This window comes from Lactuca saligna, chromosome 8 (assembly GCF_052625555.1).
Source record: "Lactuca saligna cultivar CGN05327 chromosome 8, ASM5262555v1, whole genome shotgun sequence".
In the NCBI taxonomy this organism is placed as follows: domain Eukaryota; kingdom Viridiplantae; phylum Streptophyta; class Magnoliopsida; order Asterales; family Asteraceae; genus Lactuca; species Lactuca saligna.
This window is the reverse complement of record NC_136424.1, coordinates 225,458,696-225,473,822: the sequence shown is the minus strand read 5'-3', so window position 1 is coordinate 225,473,822 and position 15,127 is coordinate 225,458,696. Positions and strand designations below refer to the sequence as shown.

General features: G+C 33.7%; 1 protein-coding gene across 1 annotated transcript; it reads right to left on the bottom strand.

Annotated features, from left to right (window-relative positions):
* Positions 1–6,140: 6,140 nt before the first annotated feature.
* Positions 6,141–10,027, bottom strand: LOC145011145 (putative glycerol-3-phosphate transporter 4). The gene is made up of 3 exons (XM_078969783.1): positions 8,864–10,027; positions 7,286–7,825; positions 6,141–6,382 (listed from the first exon to the last, which is right to left on the bottom strand). The coding sequence occupies exons 1-3, from the start codon at positions 9,885–9,887 to the stop codon at positions 6,342–6,344; spliced, it is 1,605 nt and encodes a 534-aa protein (XP_078825909.1). The 5' UTR covers positions 9,888–10,027; the 3' UTR covers positions 6,141–6,341.
* Positions 10,028–15,127: the final 5,100 nt, after the last annotated feature.

Genomic DNA, 15,127 nt, shown 5'->3' with positions numbered 1-15,127 from the left:
TCAAAGTTAGAATTTTAAATCTGTTTAAGATTAGGAAACTTAATGTGAGATGGATGTTTCCAAGGAGCTAATTTCCTTTGGAATACTCTGTAATGATTGTTGCCAAGTGTTTGTGAATTTGTGCATAATCGTTACATGAGGATCAATGCATATAAGTTTAGAATCTAACAGATTTCAGTAAATGGCATGAATTTGGAATTCTTGCATTTGCAGTAAGGATTTGGGAGTGTGACAAGAGAATCATTGAAGTTATGTTCAATGGATCTAGTTCACAAAGTAAAGATCATAGACAAACATAGTGTGCATACTTGGTGTATGGCATGACTAGTGTTTAGAAAACATAGTGTACATGCTTGGAGCATGAGACAACTATTGTTTTAAATTCAAGAATAAAGTTGATAGCTGAAACAGTATACAATGAATAATGTGTAATCATATGGTGATAAATAAAAGGTGTTTTATTTATGTTCATAGGTTTTGATACCATATTGGATTCAATTATTATTGTGTTTCACTTTGCATGTTTTGCCTTCCCGAATAAACTAGGTTATTCTTCTGGAATGACTAAGTTATTCAAACCATCCACAGTCGGTCATATGTTGGAAGTAGATATGAATTAAGACTGTCATGGGTTGGCTTGTAGAGGTCTAAGGTGTTGGACAAAGGGCTACAACACTCATGAGTGCTCATAAGTTCTGAGTATTGGATTCAACCCACGCTCATTGGAATCACTTCATGGATTTTATCACGAGTGATCATGAGACGACAATATCTTATATTCTTCAAACCTAGAGATATGAGTTCTTACTATGAGTTGATTGTACATTGATTGCACGAAACCGCATTTGGTAACTCGGTGCTATAAAACGTGCCTTTGTGTATGATTCAACAAGTAGTAGAACAAGCCATATGAGTCGAAGTTTATCCATTCCTTTTACCTTCGGGATAAAAGTGATATATGTGGGCCCCTCGATGATTTGATGATGACAAATGGAAGTGCTCGGCCGGGCCAAGACTGATTCGATTTGTTCAATTAGTCAGTCGTCATAAATCGGAAATCGGGAAACAACAAATGGACAGAGAGAATGATTATAATCCATGTCTCAGTCCATATGATATCTAGAATGGAGGAATATATGATCCCTTATCTAATGGACAAGTCATTGACAAAGGTCAGCGTTTATCGACAAGGTCAGAGTTCGACAGAAGCTTTTGAGAGATACGATTGCCAGTTGGTTCCTGAAGTCATACGCAATAATAGTTTTAGACTTATCTAAGTGGGAGACTATTGGATTAATGTCTAAGTCCATAACTATAATTGGTAAGACTTGACCCGACCCAGCATGGTCCATTTGGGTTGCATGGCATCATGCACTTGGATAGACTATAATGAGAGAAATAAGACACTTATGGTTATTAATATATTATAAGTTCTAGTATATTAATAATAAGAATAATAAGATTATTTAATTAGTATTGATCAAGAATTAATCTAGGATTAATTAAGTGATCAAAAGAAGACTAATTAAATATATGGGTTGATTGTACAAATCATCCATACTTATATAATGGGCTAATGCTCCATGGATTCTCTAGTTGGGCCAAAACCCATAAGATGCTCCATGGATGCTCCATGGTGTATTTGAACCCATGGATCCAAGGAAATGGAAAGTCATGACAATTAGGGTTTGCCCTAATTGTAACACTATATAAAGATATTATTCTTGACAAAATCGGCCACTAGTATTATTCTAGAGAGGGCTAGCCGATTTCATGAAGTGTAGAATTCTCTCAAGTTATTCCAAGTGTATTTGGTGTTGTGTGAACCATTTGAGGTGTCACACTTGGGGCACTAGGCACTCAAGCTTCATGAAGACATTCTACATCAAAAAGGTATGTATTCTATCTTGTTATATTGATAGTTTTGTATGCTAGATTAGGATAATACCTTGGATGTTCATATTTGCATGTATAATAGAGAAAACATAGATCCAAGGTATTTAGGGTTGCATGTACACTTAGGAGTGTTAGAATGCTCATAACCCAACATATAGTTCGGGGGTTCGAGCATGAGTGATTTCCAGGGTTCGCGAGTTATCGAGATATCAAGGTGAGTCTTCTCACTATACTGTACCCGGAAGGGTTTGACTGTGTGACCGGAAGGTCGAATATGATATGAGATATATGCATTATGTGTGATAAGTTAATCGTTATATGTTCCATGAATTATACGCTTGATATGGGCCGGAAGGCATTATGTTATGGGCCGGAAGGCGAATATGTTATGGGTCGGAAGGCGTTGTAATATGGACCGTAAGGTTGATGTGGGTAGGACCGGAAGGTTTACCCAGTCAAGACGGAAGTCCCCTGAGACACATGGACCGGAAGGTCAGGGCCTGGAAAGGCGTATGTGCGTAGGTTGTATTTTGGGGAACTCACTAAGCATTTATGCTTACAGTTGCTGTGTTATGTGTTTCAGGTACTAACGAGGATCGTGGGAAGGCGCCGGCATGATCGTACACACACTCGGGGGAAACTATTTTTGTGATCTTTGTTATGTAACCGATCGTGACAATATTGTTTACATTGGAATTTAAATATTACTCAATGTTTTGATGTTTGTAAAAATGAAAAAAATTGGTTTTAAAATTTACGTCGTTACAAGATCAGATATAAAGATAGTCCTTAATTAAACACCCAAATGTAATATTAAGGCTAGGACCCAATCACAATATATTATAACTTAGAAGAGGGATGTCGTAATCTAAGCTATAACATATTTGAAAGGTAGGTGAATGACGATTCACCAATTTACACCAGGAAAAACGAAACATAAATTATTAGGTTTTAATTGGTTTTTAGAAATTCCTAGATTCTTTTGAGATTCATTGAACTTTTCAATGGGATGTTTCAATCTTGAGTGTGCCCTTCATGTTTTGTGACTGGCATGCCGAGGATCACCAAACAAGGTGTGAAGTAACCATGCAAATTACTTGGTATCCTTAATGTTTCCCACTCAATCGATGTGTCGGTTAACCACACGCAATCCACCGACCTATGAAAAACTTTAAGTCACCCTTTGCCTACCTTTTTTAAGTCCAAGTTAGTGTGCCGGTTAACCACACACGCTCCACTAACGACTTAATCAAAGTGCAAAGTGTAATTTCATGGGTTAGCACCATATTCACATTTTTCCTAAAGTAACTAAGATTCGGAATTTAAAAGGCATTTAGTTAATAATCATTATACTTTTAATGAGAATTTTTAAGTCATCGTCCTAACCGTTCTGCTAACGACCCCCCACCAGTCAAGGAAGCGGTGGGTGAGAGTGGACACCCATTAAGCTACCAATTTATAGGCAACAACCTTATACCCCCTTATAGACTGGCTTCGTGAATGAGGCCAGCTAACGGTAAAACGACTTGATCTTATACATATATATATTATTAACTTGTAATATTATAAAGTATAAGGGTTGAATTTTAACGTTTAAAATTCTAGGGGTTGGAACTAAAGTTTACTCAATGACTTTACATGTTCCAAAACATGAGGGCAAGTTTTTTAACTTTACAAAATTTTCAATTCATAACTTATGAGTTATTGTTTATTAAAAATTATGACTCTTCATTTTTTGTAACTTATGTGTTCTTTTAGTGGATTTATTACAAAATGACTTTTGGTTATCCATAACTTGAGGACAAGTTATGGACTTCATTAAAACACATCATGATCATGAATTAACTACCAATCAATAGCACATAATTCCTATGATCTTGCAAGAACTCATAAGAACATGAATATTTCATATCAAAATTTCAACATATGAACATATACAAACATGGAATTTTCATATTATCAATTGTAAATGGATTAGAACGGTCATTACACCATCTAAAATAAGTTTTAAAACACCAAAACAGTTTAGGGTAATGTTTCTAGTCCATTTCCAGCAGCAAAAGTCGAAAATCTGCACTCTGCTTGACCAACTCATTGAGTGCAAGAACTGACTCGTCGAGTTGGTTGCAGATTTTCTTGGACTCGTCGAGTCCCCCCATGGACTCGGCGAGTCCCCTGTGCAGACAGCAAGAATTTTGACTTTTTTCACTATTTTGCATCAAGTATCAAACAAACAAGCCTAGGCTCTAATACCACTGTAGGGTTTTGAGCATTCTAACACTCGTAAGGTATACATGCAACCTTAGAAACCTTGGATCTATGTTTGTCTAAAATACATGGAAAATTGATTTCTAAGGTTCTTAATCCTATCTAGCATACATGGGGCACTTTAAACATAAAAGCTAGCTAGAAATACATACCTTATAGTAATTTGGATTCTTTGAAAACCTTATGATCCTAGCACCCCAAGTGTGATGCCTCAAATGTCTCACACAACACCAAATGCTTTTGGAATGACTTGAGAGAAATGTCACACATTTAGAAATCGACTATGCCCTCTCACTCTTGCTTAAGTGATCGATTTCGGTGATCATGATGATCCTTAAATAGTGTGTTACAATTAGGGTTACATCATGTAAACCCTAATTGTCATGACTTTTCATTTCCAAGGCCCATGGCTTCTATAAACACCATGGAGCATCCTATAGGATTTAGCACAACTTGATAATCCATGAAGCATTAGCCCACTATACAAGTTATGGATGATTTACACAATCAATCCATATATTTAATTAGTCACCTTTTGATCTCTTAATTAATCTTGATCAATACTAATTAAATAATTTTATTAATATATTAGAACTTATAATATATTAATAAACCATACATGTTATTTCTCTCATTTTAGTCTATCCAAATGCATGATACCATGCAACCCAAATGGACCATGCCAAACCGGATCAAGTATATACCAGAAATACTTATGGACTTAGACACCTTATCCAACAACTTGATCACACGGTGTCCCTTGAAGATTTATTCCTCATTGACTATTTAAGATTTTACTCTGATGTTTTGAGAATACTTTTATTACAACTGACATTTTGATTAATGAATGAATGATTTTTACTTATTCAAAAATGAAATTGTTACTCGATATTTTTTAGGCGTTTCAAGATCTTTCAAATGTAATTATGTATTTATTTAATAAATGTTGCTTTGGTGAAATTATAGTTCAATTTCATTATACACGAATAATTTACCTTTTTTATAATTCTCTGATAATATTATGTATAAAGTTACAATAATAAAAAAAAGATGTAATACATATTTGTTAAAAGCTCGTTAATTGAAAGGGTATTATTGACAATCTATATAAATCGTAAAAACTGAATATACTTTGAATATATTTTTATGTAAAAATCGATATAGAGTTGATGATGAATCACTATTTCCTCCACTAAACACAATTTAAAAATTCTATAAGAATTATTTTCATAACATTCTTTATCTTCCACGTCAATGTTACATTTATTTTTATGTCTTCTAACTCCATCCCTAACCCATCGTTCAACCTTGAATATGAGAATTCGGAGATTGAAACTACTGCATTTAAGGAATTCTATTTTGACTGATTGCACTTCCCACAATAACATGTGTATGTACGATAGACAAAGTAGGGGTAAGAGGGACACATACTCATGAATTTCAACCTTGAATATGAGAATTCGAAGACTGAAACTGATGCACTCAAGGAATTCTCTTTTGACGGCTTGCACTTTGTGCAATACCATGTGTATGTACGATATATAAAGTGGGGGGCAAAAGAGGGACGGATACTCATGAAACCTACCCTGAACTCGCTTTATTTTGTTCGGTAACTAGTGGGTGGGGTGGTGTTCGTATCGGTACTGGAGGCCATTCCTATCATGTCCCACTGCTACTCCTACTCCTACACTTGGTACTCTTATAACTATAGCATAAAAAGTTATTATAATCTTAAATTATGATAACAATATTTATCGATCATTCATTAAATTTTTAGCAACCGTATGGAATCTTTTTGTCATTAAGATCCGATCTATGTGTTTGTATTTTTATTATTATATATGTATTCTCCAATGATGCACAGCGATACCAGATTAATAAAATGATAGTATAGAATTTGCATAATGTGATTTTGAACAGGAGATTCCACGTAACATAAAAGCCAAAAAGAAGAACAAGAGAAATGAAAATGATGCAAAAAACACCGCAAAACCATATTTATATCTGATTGTTATACATTAACATTTGAACAGAACGATGTAAAAATTATATTTTCATAGTAGTATGTCGCAGCTTGCCTATGAATACAGATGTGCACCTTGTCGTTCTTTTGTCCTTTGTAAACCATTCTTGTCGACTTAAAACGTGTATCGATTGTCATCAATGCTCATGAACGACTACCTCCTCCCGTCACGTAAAAGTGATTGAGATAATGGAGCTGCACCAAATAAAAGAGAAAAATGGTGTATAGATGAATGTTGTTTAAAAACATGAAAAAGTGACAACAAACTTGAGGATAGAGAAGTAAACCAAAAAGAATGCAAATTTATAAAAGGTTAAAACTTGGGAAAGCCCTTTTTTCCTACTTTTTCTTATTATGTTCAAACGACACTCGCATATACCTTACCGGATTAAGTCATGTCTCTTGGCTAATAAATACTCCATAATGATATAATTTCTACTTGCTACATCGGATTTACAACCTTTCTAAGATCATTTTCGATGATTCATAAAATAGGTGGCCATTTATATTTTTTTGAACATGCAATAGATCCAGAATAAACCTCTACCCTACCCAGTCCCATATTTTTGGTGTGAGAAAATATTGTAGTTCCCCATACTAACATGTATTTGTGCCTCCTTTTTGCTTGAGAAAATATTGCACTTGTTATCCTATTAACATTAGTTAGTGTTCTATCTATTGTGCCATTTTTGATGAGATACAAAGTACTGCAGTTTTTTGACTGCATTCCACCCTTTTTTGAAGAAAACTATGACCGTTTTTGCTATATGAACATTTTTTTGTGTCCCACCTATTTTGGTAGACAAAATAGTGCATTTTTTGTAATAATTCCATCATCGTGTGTCCAACTTATTCGATGATTTTGGGTGTAGACAAAATATTCTGGCTATTGTCATATAGACATTAGTCTGGATCCCACCTTATACCACCTTTTTGGGTGGAGTAAAATGTTGTAGTTTTTGTACAATTGAGATCAATATATCATCTATGTCCCACCTTATTCTATCGACAAAATACTATAACATCACTTAAAACACAATTGTATCTTGGATACCAAACAAGGGCATAATTGAAAAGGTAAAAAATCATACGACATACCTTCAACATTGTTTCGTGGACGAGGACTTGTCAAAGCCGTCCTCTCCGTGAGTTCAGTACAAACAAGACTAGTCAATAGTAGACCCGCGATACATGCACCAATCATCAACATTGCAAATACAGCATCCCACCCTTTTGTAGAAAGAAATCCAGTCAAAAGCGGACCTAAAGCCGCCCCGATAGAACCGGTGCCATCAATAATAGCTGTCACGGTTGCCAAGGCCCTTGAATCGCCTTTCAAAGAACTATGTGTTCCAAGATCGGCGGACACTGCGGTGGTGATCAGGGCATAAGGCCCATTTATAAACAGGCCTGCGATTATCATCAGGATAATGTTCATGGTCTTCGAGATGTTTCCATAAGTTCTATATAGAAGCATTGATGGGATGGCGGCGTACATAAAAGTTGCGGCCGTGGTGGCACGCGCCTTGAGTCTATCAGAAATATATCCGGCTAAAATTCCACCAAAGATTCCCCCGACATCGAATAAAGTTGATAGGTTTCCGGCGGATTTTACAGATAAACGCTCTCCACCTATCTCTGCAAGCTCACATGGTGATTTTAAATAGTTAAAATGAACCATAAAGAGGTAAATATATAACGAAAAGTTGCAGTTTTGTGAAAAATTGGAAAATCCATCATAATCTAAGGATTATAATAATAACATCTCAATGCAAATTGTACTATGTTTGATGTGCATCATACTGTGACCCGAACCGATGTCTATTTGGTGTGCATAATACTCTCTCTCAATCTCTCCTTTTACAAAATATGTAAATGCCACTTCTAATCGTGATAAAAAAAAATACATATTAAAAAGCTAATAGTGCATTCAGATAATTAATTATATAAAGCTAGTGATATTTGGTAATTTCATATTTATCTCAATAATCAGTTTACTACAACTACACTTGTTTAATATATGAATTTGATTATTCTTACCCTAAATACTGAAATTATTATAAGCATAATCAATTTATGCAATACATAAAACGGATTAATGCAACTTCAAATCATAACAAGCCGTTTGAATGTTATCTGGGCATCCTATAACAACAAATAACAATTCCATTACAATGCTTTTTCTAAATGCAATTTTTCCATTTATTGCTTTACAAATTAAATTGTACATCAAATTACATTAGCTATATAGAAAATTCATATACAATCTAAGAAAATTTGCAAATGGCATCTTTTTATGGTGGTGTTTCCTTTTAATTAGGCCAACTTAATACGGTAAGTTGTATGTAGGTGTTTCTATTTTGTGCAAGGACTAAATACAAGAAGTATTGATTTATTCATCACTATCACTGTATATTAGTTCAAAATAATAGTTATATAAATCTATTCAATTATAGCAATGTTGGTAAAATACAAATTAAGCGGATTTAACAGATAATAATGGGTAATTTTCAAAATATCATGTCCTAATTAGCCAAAGTCAAACTACAATGCTATGAATGAGTAGATGTTAAGACTACAATGCCTTGATAAGAAAAATGAATATAATAGAAATAAATGAAAGTGGGATGCTAGTTTTGTATTTAGCAAAAAAAAAACATGCAAAAAATAATGTACCTGTTTGACTTAGATAGAAAGGCAACCAAAAGAGAAAGGTGTATGCAACAAGCTTTGAGAAAAAAAGGCATAACGCAAATGGAATTACACCAGGGATAAAACAAGCTCCAACAAAACCAACGCCTCTTCGATTAACAGAATGAATGTGAGGAATGGGTGCCTCCTCATCATTGGATGTACCCTCTTCCCACATCATACTATCATCATGAATCGATCCTCTCGCATTTGGAGAAGACTCACTTGGATCCAGGAAACCTACATCTTCTGGATAAGCAGCCAAGAACAAAAACACCATGACTCCGGCTGCCACGATAAAAGCTGCCGGAAGAATAAAGCACCACCCCCAACCATAATCAAGAACACTGGCAGCAAGAAGAGAACCGCTGATATTGCCGACAGATGTATGAGCATTCCAAACCCCCATTATCAATCCCCTCCGTCTTTTACCAAACCAATTACCGATCACTGCCACCACTGATGGCCAACCGGTGGCCTGAAACAATCCGGCAACCATTTGCATCCCTAGAAAATACCAAAAATGATGAACATCCCAAAAGTAACCCATCCCGAATAATGCGACAAAGATTCCACTCCCAATCATCCCAGTTGTCAAGAACAATCGAAGATCCAAAGTATCTCCTAAATGACCAGCAACATACATCCCTAATGAATAAACCGCTAGAAATGCAACGTCTATTTCCCCTAATTTTGAAGTGCCGTCTTTCCCGTTGAATGGAGCCCATCCATCATCCGAATATGTATCATTCATTTTGGGGATGAAAAAGTCTCCCATCGGCCATGGCCACGGGGGAACGTTAGTATTGGAGTTAGAGTGATTGCCATGGCGAGGAGGATCCAACACGCTTTTTACAATGCTACTAGGTTTTCTCGATGCATGGTATGAAGTGTATGCAACGAATGTAACAAAGAGGGTTAGATATCTATACGTTTTCAAACTCCAATCTTTTCCCCTGATGCTTCTTATCACCAAAATTCCTGCAGGTATCCTTCTCATTCTACCCATATTTAAGCTTAATCCGCAGTCGATCGACTAATATTATTACTAAAATAATAGACCTTAATCACTTTGTGCATAAAGAAGAAGAGGAAGAACGTTCAAACCAGGAGCAAAATTTTCCAGGAATGAAATTGGTTGAATATGGAAGGCGGGGAATCCGTGCATGTGTGAGTGTGTGAAGGGGAGATTGAGAGCTTTTGGCGCAGTTTAAGTGACCGCGAAGTTAAGGGAGGGGAAATTTGATGTGAGGAAGGGCACGTGGCATGGCATTTAACTGTGGATTCGGTTTCTCTCTCCCTAATATTTTCCAAATGACATGTTTTCTTCCTTTCTAACTCGCAATCGAGTGGTACAACGCGATGATTGCGGATTCTCTTTTCTGGCCACAAATTTCTGATTGTGGAACGTTGTAATTACAAGGGGTTTTCAGTAAGTATCCCTCCTCCTTTTTCAATTCCACCCCTCATGATTTAATATTTTGTCTTTTGTTGTTTTTTTGTTTTTTTTCCTATTTTGTTTTTTTGTTGTTTTTAATTCTTTTCTAATTATTATTATTATTATTATTATTATTATTATTATTATTATTATTATTATTATTATTATTATTATTATTACATGTTATTGTTATTGTTATTATTATTATTATTATTATATTTTAGTATTATTATTATTATTGTTATAAATTTTGCACAAAATTTTAACATTCGAAGGACATTATAAATTTGAACGGTTATATAAAATCGGTTTTTAAATATTTTTTATATTTTAATATTAGTATTATTATTGTTATTATGATTATTATTATTATTATTATTATTATTATTATTATTTATATATTATTGTTATTATTACATGTTATTATTAATAATAATAATAATAATATTATTATTATTATTATATTTTAGTATTATTATTATTGTTATAAATTTTGCACAAAATTTTAACATTCGGAGGACATTATAAATTTGAACGGCTATATAAAATCGGTTTTTTAAATATTTTTTATATTTTAATATTAGTATTATTATTGTTATTATTATTATAAATTCCGAACAACATTTAATAAATCGGACATTATAAATTCGAACCATTATATAAAATCAGAACAAAAGCAAAGTTTGTCCCTATTAATTACTGATATTAATTGGTACGGTATTACAATTACGTGATGTATTACGCGAATTGAAAACATTTAGTCGAGCACTATAAAATGTTTCCGATTTTATATAGTCGTTCGAATTTATAATGTCCGATTTATAAAATTTTGTTCGAAATTTATAATAATAATAACAGTAATAATATTAATATTAAAATATAAAAAATATTTAAAAAATGATTTTATATAATCGTTCCAATTTATAATATCGTCCGAATGTTAAAATTTTGTGCGGAATTTATAACAATTATGATAATAATAATAATAATAATAATAATAATAATAATAATAATAATAATTATTATTATTATTATTATTATTATTATTATAAAAGTAATTAAAAAGAATTAAAAACAACAAAAAAACAAAATAGGAAAAAAGACAAAAAAAAATGATGTCAAATCAAATATCAAAAATTCGATTTGATTGACTTTAAGGGGTGGGGGTAAATGTGGTTAAAAGGATTACTTGTAGCACAATCCTTACAAGTATCAAATGTGCACCACTAATCATCACCAAAGCATCTCCACTGTAACACTATCAGTTCCATTATCCGCTTCATTATTCCAAAATATAAACTACATAGGAGTTGTAAATTGGTACCGAAAGAATAAAGGGTTTGGACTTGTTATAAATTAACATTGAATCTGATTTACTTCTGGCTTATCCTCATAAGTTCATCTGGGGCAGCTGATTTAGCTCCATCATACCCTCATACCCTGTCTCATACTTTGCTTAGGATTGGGAGGAAGGTGAATCTAACTAGAAAGGGTTTTAATTAATGAATAAAAGTATTCTAGATGTTTAGAGCTTTTTGTTTATGCAATATTATTTGATTTCCAAATGAGTATGTAATTATTTTAATCTGGGAAAGCTGAATACTAGGACATTTCAAGCCTACTCCCAAAACAAACAAAAGAATTTTCGCATGTGGATGTATAATATTTATTTATACATAAAGGGTTTAGTTTAGGAGGAGAAAATTAAGAAATTAACATCCTTGGTTATGGGATGAGACATAAAACTCTAAAAGGCTAGTTGAAATTTTCAATGCAATCCGTATACCATGTTCTTCGATTCCCTTCTCTTTGGTTTGGTTTAGGTACCATCACCATGCATCTTGAGTAGTTATCATCTTTTTTATGAAAGTCTGTTTCCTCTATATTTGATCTTTGATAAATTGTCTTCACACAAGGTAAGATTATGTTGCAGGAAAATGAGGTAAAGTAGAATCCTTAGGAATTGAAAGTAGAAGCATATCAAGACTAGTTCGTTGGAAAATTCAGTATAAATATTTATATTTTTACTAACTTTATACATATATAAATGTATACATATGTTGTATATATAATTAACTCTAAGTGGTTTTGTGCTCTACTCCGTGAGAACTGATATATCGTATGTCCAAAATGGAGTATATGTGAATAAGATATCGATACTCAAAGTTGGGTATCTGAGAATAAAAGTTAGAAGTGAAGTGGATATGGGAATGATTCCCACATTGGTAGAAAGATTAAACTCAAGTGAGTTTATAAGCTTGAATGTATTATAGGCTTACAAGCTTGTGTCTATGGTTTTACTACAACTCATACCCCCGCGCAGGGGGTGCAAATTTTGGATTTCAAAGGCCAAATTTACTGAACTTGTGTGTGGGCGCGACCAGCGGACATAGACATAAATGCAGCTCCAGATAAATCGTGCTCGTGCAACCCTCGTTTTTGCAAAACTTAATAGTTTTGGTCCTTGGTTTGAATTTTCGTAACTATTATATTCATTGAGCAGTTAATCGCATTTATTGGCACAATCAATTCCTTAGTGACGAACTGATTTTTGCCTTTACAAACCCGTATAAAAGCAGACCACTACTACCTCATTCGATACACCGATTCAAGAAATAGAGCACATTAACTAGCATACTTTTCTTCTTTATACATGGTATTTGGAATGTTTTTTGTTGTGTTGAAGCTTGCATTGAATGATATCGATTCTACTCTTTATAGTTGTTCTACAGTCAATAAACACAATTAAACGATGTAGACTACATTGCATGATTTTCGTAATTGGTATATTCATTGTGCAATTAATCGCATTCATTGGCACAATCAATTCCTTAGTGGCGAATTGATTTTTGCCTTTACAAAACCGTATAAAAGCAGACCACTGCCACCTCATTCGATACACCGATTCAAGAAATAGAGCACATTAACTAGCATACTTTTCCTCTTTATACATGGTATTTGGAATGTTTGTTGTTGTGTTGAAGCTCGCATTGAATGATATCGATTCTACTCTTTATAGTTGTTCTACAGTCAATAAACACAATTAAACGATGCAGACTACATTGCATGATTTTAGGTGTGGATGTTAGGGTGGGGTGGTGGTGAATGTGGGGATTGGGGTATGGGGTTCGACCGGAGTGCAGGTTGCTGATGTTCTTTGCTCTAGATTTTTTTCTTTCAGAACTTATATTTTCTTCTAGGCTTAATGCTGCAAAATAGGGTTATCTTTGAGATTAAAGCATTATAATGCACTTAGTTGACTTGTTATCAAAAGAGTATCTATTTATATATCATCTAATTTTCATGCCAAGGTAAAATTTTCAATCAACATCCCATTGCTTATGGACATTACAGTTTTGATATGTTTGTATAAGAGAAGTAAAAATAATTAAAGTATCTCCTACTATTTATATCAAGTTTTGTAGCCTAATTTAGTGGGAGAGAGAGAAAGAAAAATACAATTTACCGACGAGGGTACTGTATCACGGTAATGCCACCATCGGATAGAATGTTGTAGCATCCTTTCTTGTCTTTTACTGTTGGAGTGTTTGTGACCATTTTTTGAGTGTTTTTTTTCTAAATATTGAATTTTTGTTTGTTTATTTATTTATATTTAGATAACCACTACAAAATATCATAATCTATATCACATATTTCACACCACCAACACATTTAATTCATACAAAACCTAAACTCTTCTATTTAAAAAATGACTCTAAACAATCATCCCTTCAATTTCACCCCATGATCTGGTCGAAACAATTGCATGCAAATCTCCATCCTCTATATCCGTTAGTTTACCGACTGCAACTTGATCCCTCTCAGACTTCACCCCGACCCCAACCCTAACCATTTACTACCAACAAATACCACAACGATATTACATCATGCAATCCATTAGGCTAACCATGTTACAAATTTTTCCCCTCTCTCCGAATACATTATGGGAAGCCAGCCCCTAACACTAAAAGTCGAATTTTTTTCAGGAAATCCAACCTGATCCTGAACCAGTAGTCGAACCCGAACATGAACCCGAATTTCTTTAGAAAATCAAAGCCGAACCACTGAACCCAAAAGACAAGGAAAATGAAAATCACTGGATAGAAAAGTAAAAGTAAAGGTGCCCTCTAAGAAAATAACTACCTGAGGAAGAGATAAAATTAGCAGAATCATGGGTCGACATTTCGAAGGATCCCAAAATCAGTAATGCACAAAAAGATGAGCATATTGAGCTACACATTATGGAGCGATTTCACATGGTTATTGGTTGTGGCGAATACCGTATTTCACACCACCAACACATTCAAATTTATCAATGTTTGGAAATTTTTAATCACGTCCCCGAAATGAGTAAAGAGTATGGTAGTGAAGAAGGTGGTTTGAAAAGATCCAAAGTTTCCAAGATAAGTTACACAACTTCATTTGATGCATATTCCGGGCTTGATTTAAACGAAGATGATGAGCTTGAACATAAAGAAGTAGTTTGCCTGATCGGTCGAGATAAAGTGAAAAGAGAGAATCGTCATCGAATACAAAGAAGATAACGTTCACATGATCGCTAAACAACTAAGGTTGAAAAAATTATGTAGCAATATGGTTTGATTGGGTTTAAACCTGTCCAACATATATTATTCTTCTTCAAATATTAAACATGTAAAATAGTTATATTATTATCCAATTATATATTTCTTATGTAAAAGATTTTTATGCTTAAGAGTCATTATAGAATGATATTTATAGATAATATATGATTAAAAAAGGTCACACTAACAACAACTTGATGCATCTATATTATTTATAAAAATATGATT